Source organism: Myotis brandtii, unplaced genomic scaffold (assembly GCF_000412655.1).
Source record: "Myotis brandtii unplaced genomic scaffold, ASM41265v1 scaffold120, whole genome shotgun sequence".
NCBI classification, from domain to species: domain Eukaryota; kingdom Metazoa; phylum Chordata; class Mammalia; order Chiroptera; family Vespertilionidae; genus Myotis; species Myotis brandtii.
The window spans coordinates 6,234,009-6,244,259 of record NW_005354174.1 but is presented as its reverse complement, the minus strand read 5'-3'; the positions used below and the strand labels follow the sequence as shown (position 1 = coordinate 6,244,259).

At 52.0% G+C, this 10,251-nt stretch overlaps 1 protein-coding gene across 1 annotated transcript in view; it reads left to right on the top strand.

Annotated features, from left to right (window-relative positions):
- Positions 1-10,251, top strand: part of PRKCA (protein kinase C, alpha) — a 283,500-nt gene that overhangs the window by 203,938 nt on the left and 69,311 nt on the right. The window contains exon 5 of the mRNA XM_014532469.1: positions 2,737-2,865. Within this exon, the coding sequence (XP_014387955.1) occupies positions 2,737-2,865 (129 nt within the window). The remainder of the gene's footprint in view (positions 1-2,736; positions 2,866-10,251) is intronic.

The window sequence follows — 10,251 nt, the reverse complement described above, 5'->3', positions numbered from 1 at the left end:
TTCTTAATGCCGCGACCCTTTAATACAGTTCCTCATGTTGTGGTGACCCCCAACCATAAAATTATTTTTGTTGCTACTTCATAACTGTAATTTTGCTACTGTTATGAATCGTAATGTAAATATCTGATATGCAGGATGTATTTTCATTGTTACAAATTGAACATAATTAAAGCATAGTGATTAATCACAAAAACAATATGTAATTATATATGTGTTTTCCGATGGTCTTAGGCGACCCCTGTGAAAGGGTCGTTCGACCCCCACAGGGGTCTCGACCCACAGGTTGAGAACCGCTGTCCTAGTTCCTAGGGCGTCACTCAACTGCTGAGCCACACCAGCCGGGCCAAGCTGTGGAATTTCATAGCCTAACGTAACACAGGGATCCCAAAGACACGGTTTTCAGGGCTCTGCAAGTGCACATTGGAGGTGCATTTGTAAGTACACTTGTCACTGCTTTCAACGTTGGAACAAAAGGAGCACTTGAATGTGTGACACACTCAACCTTGACGTGTTGAGGGTGGTGTGGGAGACCGGATGTTGCCCGGCGTCACTCACTGAGAGGAACGTGTAGCCAAGTTCCTCCTGCTGCATCCACTGCACTGAAGCGTCCCCAGGCCTGGGAAGCGGGAGCTAGACAGTGTTGCCGCTGGTGCACACTCTTCTGTAGGAGCCGGGGCTCTGGTCCTGCATCACTGTAAGGAGAAGCATCAGTAAACAAGTTCTTGAGGCAGAACTGGGACTTCACCCAGCATCCCTCACAGCTGGTTTCAAAATGTGTTTGGATCTGAGGGCTTTGTTGTTTGTCCATGAATGTCTTTATAATAAGTAAATGGTATAAATTTGAATTTATTATATGCTAATAAAAGAATACTCATCTGGTTTACATATTAGGATTCCGCTTAAGTCTTTATTGGAAAATGGGTTCTGTTGTTTTTTTTTAAAAAAATCTGAAAACGAGTGCTTTTAAAAAAATATTTATTTTTATTGATTTCAGAGAGGAAGGGAGAGGGAGAAGGAGATAAAAACATCAATGATGAGAGAGAATTATTGAACGGCTGCCTCCTGCATGCCCCACACTGGGGACCAAGCCCACAACCCGGGCATGTGCCCTGACCGGGAATCGAACTGTGACCTCCTGGTCCATAGGTCAGTGCTCAACCGCTGAGCCACACTGGCTGGGCGGGGGCCCAGTGCTTTTTGTTTTGTTTTGTTTTGTGTTAAACTCCTTTCCTTGGAGTCCTGAGGCCTCTGGGGCGGCTGCCTGAGCTCCTTCCGGGAGGGAGGAGGAGAGAAGGCAGGTGGGTGCCAGGACCCAGCCCCTCCCTTACCTTCTGCAGCGGAGAACCCTCTGCCTGCACGTTGTAGGGTCGTAATCCTATGGTGGGAAGAAGCTTATCAGCCGCTTGTCTGGGCCAGCCTCTTAGTTTGCAGAGTAAGAAATGGAATCCCAGAGAGCAGATAAGCTTCCCAAGATATAAAAGCCACTAATGGGAGAAGCCACGACAAGAACAGAGCCCAGCACGCCTTCACCTCCCTCGCCCTCCCCGTTGTCCGGATCCTCCGCAGAGGCTGTGGCCTTTGTTTCCTCTACGTTGCAAATGCTTCCCAGGCGCTTGAAGGTAATTTCCAGAGTCAGTATCTTTTCTAACCCAGATACATGGCTTTGAACAGGTAACTTTGGAAATAGAAGCCTATGCAGAATCACCTTCGTGAATCAGCCCATTGTTCTTTATTCCTGCGCCCATCATCCCGCCTTCCGGGCTCCATCCCAGCACACAGACATCCTCCACCATGCTTTTTCCAATTTCATTCACCCGGATTGAAATTCAACCCTCACAACGAAATGGCATGACGGCTCCACCTCGCAGGTCACAGAAGAGCCCCGTGGCAGCCCCTGGGGGACCGGAGCCGCAGCGCCTCCACGGAGCCTCGTGTCTGTGCTCTGCACAGGGTTCTTCGCAGGGTGTCTCTGGTTCGCTGCAATGACTAGTCTTTTTTTCATCCTCCCCCGTCTCGCCCACGAAATGTCAGCCGGGAAGGAATGGCATATCATGCCAGGCGTGTATTTGTTGTACTTGCAGTAATATTGAAATATTTGAAGTCAGGTTTAAAATATCAAATACTAGTTCTTTAAAAATACACACACACACACACACACACACACACACACACACAATAAACCAAAAGCAATGTATTTAAGCCTTGTTGAAAATACAGAGTTCGCTTGGGAAAGGAAAATGTTATGAATTTCCTCCACTCAACCCACAGATTCTCACGCCTTCTAAGTGGTGGGCTAGGAAGGCATAAGCAATTCTCTGGCAGAAAGTGGCCTCTGTGTAAAATGTGCGTGTTCTTTGCCTCTGTGTCCGTCGCATGTGGATCTGTGTGGGCTCCGCAGGCACTGCCCGGTGCGTGCTGTGCACTGTTACATCTCTGAAGCCATCACAGACCAGGCAGGGGGTTTGCTTCAGTTATGACTGAGCCAACGTGGTGTGGACATTTAGAGGCTATTGTGGTGCACAGGACGCCTGTGCTGTGAGGAACATCTGCTCCCAGTTCTCCATGTGACCAACAACATTATAACAAAGTATCCATGTCACCAACAACATTATAACAAAGTATCGAGTTAAAGGGTGTCTTGTTTTCACTTGCGCTTCTCCAACCAAAACACTGAGCAAGTGACGGTTCAGGTCCATATGCCCAGCCCCACTCACCCTCCGCTTTCTCGACCCGCAGCCTGCGATATGAATGTGCACAAGCAGTGTGTGATCAACGTGCCCAGCCTCTGTGGGATGGACCACACAGAGAAGAGGGGCCGGATCTACCTGAAGGCGGAGGTCACCGACGAAAAGCTCCACGTCACAGGTAAGGCCTGCTTGGGAGGTGGCGGGCGTTCGGATGCGGGCCGGGGTGACACCGAGGCAGGGCAGGGGCGAGACACCTGGGCTTGTCGTGGCCTCGAACTGGTCCCACTCAGAGCCACTGATCCCCATCAGCACGTCTCCTAGGAGACTGCTCTGTACGCGGATTCGAAATGCTCAATGTCATTCGGAGTCGTCACTACCGTGTGGATGGGGGTACTCTCACAGCGTGGCCAGTGTAGCATCCCCTGGCGACAGGGGTGCGGGGAAGGCAATCAGGCAGAATGCTGTGAGTGAGAAGAACTAGGCCAAGGGGAGGTGTCAGGCGTGATGACCTGGTAAGTCCATCCTAGTGACGGTAACAACAGCAGCCACCGAGCGTTATGCTTCCCCCACGTTAGGCATCGTGCTGAGAACTCCGCGTAGATTAATTTATTTAGTCCTCACGGCTACCCGGTTAGGAGCTTCATTTCCCAGAAAGGGAAACTGAGGCACAAAGAGTTCAGTAACTTGCGATGTCACCGAAGAAGTAAGGAGCCAGGCTGGGAACCAAGGCCTTTTGACTCCATGCCCTGTGCTCCTAATGAGCACATCACGTGCACCTCCTACAAGCAGCCCGGCCCCGGGGCTGCCGTCCCGTCCACGGGCCAGGACACTCCCTCCTGGGGCTGTGACTGGGTGGGCGCCACTGCAGCCTGGCTTGGCCTCTGGTTGGCCCCCACGTCCACTTTGGGCAAATCAACACACTCGATTGAGTGACCCTGGAGTCTCGCTGGCCCAGGACCGGTCCGGTGTCCTCAGATACCTGCTGTACTTGCCATCCGCCACTCATGTTGACTTGTGGTTCGGCTCTCAGGTGTCACCCTCCTGGCCTTGCTCGGGGGGCTCCCTCACATACCTCCTTTCCTCGGACAAGGGCACTCATCTCCATGTGAGCAGCAAAGGTGTCACATGCCCATTTGTATAGGAATGATAAGCGATGGTAAAAATGGAAAGACTAACTTTAATGTTATTGACTTGCAAATAGCAGAAGATACTATAGGGAGGGGGGGAAAGACCAAAAGGGTCTATTTAAGGGGAAAAGAGAGAGAAGGAGCTACAGAGAAAGCTTGTCTTTGGAAACATCCTCGTATTTTTTTATTTGAAAAATAAGCAAATTTTCTACCCAAAGCTGTCCTCTCAGATAAGAATTCAGGGACAATTAAAGGGCTTTGAGGTATTGCTCATAGGCTCTGGATAACCTTATGAAACAAACCAAATATAGCCAGCGGTCCAGACTGCATGGTGAATAAACTCCTCATCTCAGGCATGAGGGGGGGGGGGGTCTGCCCACCTCAGCCCCACACCTGCTTCTCTCTCCCTGTGGCTAAGGCTCCTACCTTGTTGGACTTGTGTCTGGGGAGCACGGAGCATGCAGTTTAGGAAAAAATGACCCTAAAACATCTCTTCTTATGAAGGCACTAATCTCAGTAGGAGGTAAGAGATTGAGAAGCAAAAAGTGAATGCCTATGGGCTGGACACTTCAAGGGTCATCCTTCGCTTTATAAAGCCACTGCCCTTGGCAATAGAATGGCCATCACGGCCAACTGTCAGAGCTTCCCTCGCGGTTTGCAGCTCCTGCAAGGCCAGAGTGTAAGGCAACATTCCTAAATGCTCAGCTCCCACTCATTGTGCTTCTGAATACAGCAAAGCACAGCCTGAGCGCTGGACCCGGCCTGGGGCTGCCCTGAAATGAAAGCAGCCACCGTCCGGTGCTGCCGACTTTTCCGGCCTCTCCCGTGGGCCCCGGAGGCCTGCCGTGGGGACACTGCACAGAGGGCGCCGGTGCCCTGGCCGGGGGCACAGGGCACCAAGTAGCAGAGAAAGGTCGGGTCGCATCCTGCAAGGACGGCCAGGCAAGTCCTCCTCGGGCCTCCCTGCTGCTCGCCCCACTGCTGCCCTCGGTTCACAGTCGTAGAGTCATCTCAGGGGACAGGCCCTTCCCGGAGGTAGGCACCGGCTTTTCATGAAAGCCAGCCAGTGTGGCTTACGACGACAATCTAGGTCGAGTCTCTCGAGAATTGGTCTAAAGATGTTTGCACAGACACAGCTCTGCTCTGGGAATATGAACTCAGCAATCCTTTAATAACAGTCACAGCCACGGCAGCCAACACTGATGGAGCCCTTCCCATAAAAGGGACACTTTGCACAGATGTGCATACGTGTATCCAAACCTCTGTGGAAGTTCGCCTCATTTCTCTTCCTTTCTACATGAGGAACGTGAGGCACAAAGACATTAAGTCACTTGTCCGAAGTCTCACAGATGGTAAATGTAATGCTGAGAGGGTTCACGTAGAAAAGGAGAGATATTTTAATGATCGTCTCTCAACAACCATTGCAACTGTGTCTGCGTTCAGGCTGCTGTAACAAACACGCTAGACTGGGTGGCTTAACGTTTCCCTCTCACAGTGCTGGAGACAGGGAAGCTCAAGATCAAGGTGCTGCCCACTGGTTGCTGGCCACAACGTTCTTCCTGGCTTCTAGCTATGTTCTCACCTGGAAGGGAGGGTGGGGTGGAGGGAGGGAGTGGAAGCAAGCTCTCTGGTATCTCTTACGAAGGCACTAATCCCATCTTGAGGGCTACACCCTCATGACTAATCACCTCCCCAAGGCCCAGATCTCCAATCTTAGCAAAGACAAAAAAAAAAAAATAGCTGTGTGTACACGCACACAAGTGTGGCAAGATGTGTGGCAAGATGGTAATAATTAGTGAATCTAATACATAGCTGGTCACTGTACTGTTCTCTCAACACTGTTTTTGAAATTTTCAAACCGACCAAACCTGCAAAAAGTTGGGCAAGGTTAAGTCGGAGCGCCCGCCGTTTCCACTGCGTAGCTCCACGTGCTCTGTGCAGGGGTCCCTCCGCCAGGTGAACCAAGCGAGCGCTCCCAATAGGGATGCTAACGCAAGGCCAGCCCGTCAAAACACATGCCAGGTGTGGGAAGGGTGTGGAAACGGGCGCGAGCAGGCCAGGGAAGCGGCTGCTGGCGGAGAGCCTCGCTCTCCCGGGAGGAGAAACCAGCATTGACTAAGCACCTTCCATGTACCAGGCCCCTGACCAGATGCTTCCCTGTCTGTCATTGCATCACAACCACCCTTATAACCGGGGAAACTGGCCGGGCGAGCTCCGCTGGCCTGTCCAAGGCCACAGGGCTGCCGGGCGTGCCCCGCCCATCCCTTTCCCAGCTGACACCTGGCGCTGGCCCCGGAAGGGTGACAGGCCGGTCCACGGCCCTCTCCCTTTCCTGGCCCAGGGTGTTGCCAACGTGCTGGCAATTCCACGTCTCCACCTGCGATTAGGAGTTGAGGCTGCCCTGTGCTGGCTCTCGGACACCTGTCCTTACCGCAGTGTCCTGGGCACCGTCGGGTGAGGGTCTGCCACTATCCCCCCGGAGCCTGCGTGTCCCAAGGCCGAGGGAATGGCTGGAACTAACATGGCAGCAGGGAATCTGGCTGAACTCCCCTACCTTCACGTGAAGAATTAAACGGGCAAGGATGGAAACGTACCCCTTCAGGACGTGTGCTGGTTGGGCGTGTGTTGGCCAGACAGATGTGTGACTTGACTTCGTTGTCCTTTCTCATCCTCCGCCTCTGGCTTTTCCTTACTGGCCCCAGTTCTTTCCCATCACAGACCTGTCCCTGCTCTCGCAGTGCCACAGTCCGTGGAAGCACCCATCTCTAGCCGTTGTCCCCCCGAAGGATGTGCTTAACACCCAAGCACTTTCTTTGCCAAGAAAACAGGAACTACATCTAGTCTAAGTGAAAAAGAAGTGGCAGTTTCTTGTACCAGAAGAGGGTGTGCACGTTGCCCGTGCAAACACACCTGCTTCCAGGTGATGGCTGGAATGCTGGCAAAGGATGTATCGGCTCGGTGTTCTTCCTTGATTGGCCATCCCAAATATCAGGTGGCACATGTCGGTGGGACCCCTCCCGCAGCCAGTACCTTGCCTGCCTCCCCAGTCGTTTTTTAAGATATATTTTTATTGATTTTAGAGAGGAAGGGAGACAGGAAGATAGAAACATCAATGATGAGAAAGAATCATTGATCGGCTGCCTCCTGCACGCCCCCTACTGGCCACGAGCCTGCAATCCAGGCATGTGCTCTGACCCAGAATCGAACTGTGACCCCCTGGTTCTTAGGCCAATGCTCAACCACTGAGCCACCCCAGCCGGGCCTGCCTCCCCAGTCTTATCCCTCATACCCTCCTCACCCATGTCCCTCCACCCCTTGACACTGTATTCCTATTATAAAGAAAAGCCGGTGCTGCTCCCCATGGGCAGCTGCCCCCCACGCCCCACCTCTGCTGGCGCTGGTCCCTGCTCCCTCAGGAGTACCTTTTCAACGTCCTGTTCCCGTTACCTTTATGCAGCCTCTCCCAACATTTCCTGCCTCGCCTAAAATGACCACCTTCTCCGCCTGCTCTTTATAACATTTATAATGGGCTTTCACTTTGGTTAGTTTATATGTTGATTTCCCTCCACCCCTGGAGGTCAGAGGTCGTGTCTTATCCCCTGTACTCCGCCCAGTACCTTGAATGTGTGCCTAATACACGTTTGTTGAGCAGATGATGATGATGATGATGGTGGTGGTGGTGGTGGAAGTATCCAGTAGGCACAACATTGAGAAAATCACTACGCTTTATACTGTGCTGCTCTATCCCCAGTCCAGGCAGCTCTGCCCACGTTAGCCCTATGTCTGGATCAAGTTGAAATGACCCCGTTTTAGCTTAATTCATGAAGCCACGTGACTTCCGGGGTCCTTCGGAGAAACACAGCCAAGAAAAGTTTGCATCTTCTCGGAGACATTTCACTATTGCATCCTGACGGGGTGCCTCGTCCTGACCTAGCTTTGGCAGAGCTGAATGTCAACTGTGCACCAACAAGCCGTGTGCCTCCTCCGGGTTGTTATTCCTGCGCGGTGCTCCGTGCACGGATCCCGCATCGGTTTCCACCCTGCGGCTTAGTCACCGGGTGTCCGTGGGAGGCAGCAAGACGAGGGTGAGGGGCAGAGTCGCAGGTGTCACTTCCTTAAGGCAGCGTTTGCCTTCGTCTTAAATTACCCAGGTATCCAAGCTCAAAGTGGTGTGGCTTCCCTTTCTCCTGCATAAGAGGATCCCAAGCCCCTGGATTCTTTTCTTTTTCTTTACAATTTTTAAAAATTTTATTTGTTAATTTCCGTGGGAGGCAGCAAGACGAGGGTGAGGGGCAGAGTCGCAGGTGTCACTTCCTTAAGGCAGCGTTTGCCTTCGTCTTAAATTACCCAGGTATCCAAGCTCAAAGTGGCGTGGCTTCCCTTTCTCCTGCATAAGAGGATCCCAAGCCCCTGGATTCTTTTCTTTTTCTTTACAATTTTTTAAAAATTTATTTGTTAATTTGAGAGAGGAAGGGAAAAAGAGAGAGAAACATCGATTTGTTGATTCACTTATTCATGCGTTTATTGGTTGATTCTTGTACGTGCCCCGGCCAGGGATCAAACCTACAACCTTGGCACATCAGGACAACGTTCTAACCCAGCCGTGGGCAAACTACGGCCCTCGGGCTGGATCCGGCCCGTTTGAACCCTTTTATGTAATGATGTTTACTTTGAATTTATATTAGTTCACACAAACACTCCATCCATGCTTTTGTTCCGGCCCTCCGGTCCAGTTTAAGAACCCATTGTGGCCCTTGAGTCAAAAAGTTTGCCCACCCCTGTAACCAACCGAGCTACCAGGGTGCCCTGGATTCTTTCCGGGGCCTCGGTCTTCCATCCACTTGGACTTCAGTGCCTGCTGCCAGGAAGAAGCATCCTTGAGCTGGCTTTGAATGCCTGCATCCCCAGGAAGAGAGAAACAAATTATTTCTGGGGCCTCTTTCAAGATTACCCCGTTAGCATACAGGGACAGCAACACTGACTGAGCAGGTCATTCGGTGCAGGATTTTAATTGCTTCTAATTATAGGATTATCATTTAAGCACAAGATTAATTGCCATGAAATTATTGCAAAGAACTTCATCTCCTTCTGGAAAGGAAATGCGTCAGCCAAGCGAGGAACCTCTCAGAAGCTTGCACATGCTGCTTTTTTAACCACTTCCTGGGAAACTTTCTTTTAACTCGGATGGGGGAGGAGGTGTTAAAGGGGTGGAAGTGGAACAAAGAGCAGATGGGTGCCCCTCTTGCTCCCCCACCAAAAGGTTGGAAAACGTGAACATCCCGTGTTTGGGAGTCATTTGTTCACCAATGGAAACGTTTCCTCTCTGATCCAACCACGCTGGGAGCTGCCGGTGCTGCCTGATGGCTCCTTCCAACACCAGGCCGCTCGGGTGCCCCCAAGTATTTGTTAGTCACGTGTTTTGTGCAGCAGCCTCCAGGTATCGTGTCTGCACGTGACCTGGTTATGGCGTCGCCGTGGAGCAGGGAGACGTCAGCTCTGTGCTTCTCAGCTCCGAGGCACTTCCACCCAGAAAATCCGAGCTGTGAGCTGCTGGGGTGGTTCTAAAATACCCTCGTTCGATTCGAGGGGAAGGGCCACCTGCGGGGAGCTCTGCCCCCGAGCCTCCCCACGGGGGACGGTCCTCGCTGAGAAGAACAGTGGTTGTACTGTACCTCCCATGTGGTAATTAGTGCAAGGTTTGCGGTTAATTAAAGACAGTCGGGGTTCCTTTTCAAACCAAGGCAGGCATTTTTCTTTCCCTAGAATAATGAAGCGAGAGCAGGTGCCGGGCAGACTTCCTATCAGAGTTTCGAGGTGGGGGTGCTGAGCAGACAAAACAACAGGTAATGCCCAAGCCGTGAGCCCTGAGCCAGGCTGTGCACCAAGGTGCTTTGTGGGTAGGGACTGGAGCCCATGAAATGACTAAGGAGGAGCGGCAGGGTCTGAGCTTCTGTACGAAAGTTGGATATGACTCATAAGTGCCTTTCGAACAAATGAACCTCTTCCTGGCCTGGCCAGTGTCCAAAAGCAGCCAAGGATAAAGAAACAATTTTGATTCAGCAACATGTGTCCAATTCAGCCGCCGGCCCATTCACCACCTCCTCTTGTTGGGAAGCTGTAAAACGCAGCACGCTGGACTGTCAGGGAAAAGGAGGCTTAGTGATGGCCGAGCCCGCAGGAAGCAGAGTTCTTTGAATGGGGCCACAGTCCGAACGACCCGGGAAAGGTGCCGGCCTGTGATTAGGGCGGGCGGACTGGTCAAAGCCCGCAGCCTGCATTGTGAGCCTGAAACCACTCTCTCCCCCGGGCAGCTTTGTGTGCAGGCTGCTTGCTTGCTTGGCCCTGGCAGTCCTGTGCCCCTTGCCCCTGGAGCTCGGCTTTCCTGAGGAAGTCCAGCTGCGAGAATGAACTAGTTGACAATGTGGTAACAAAGCCCT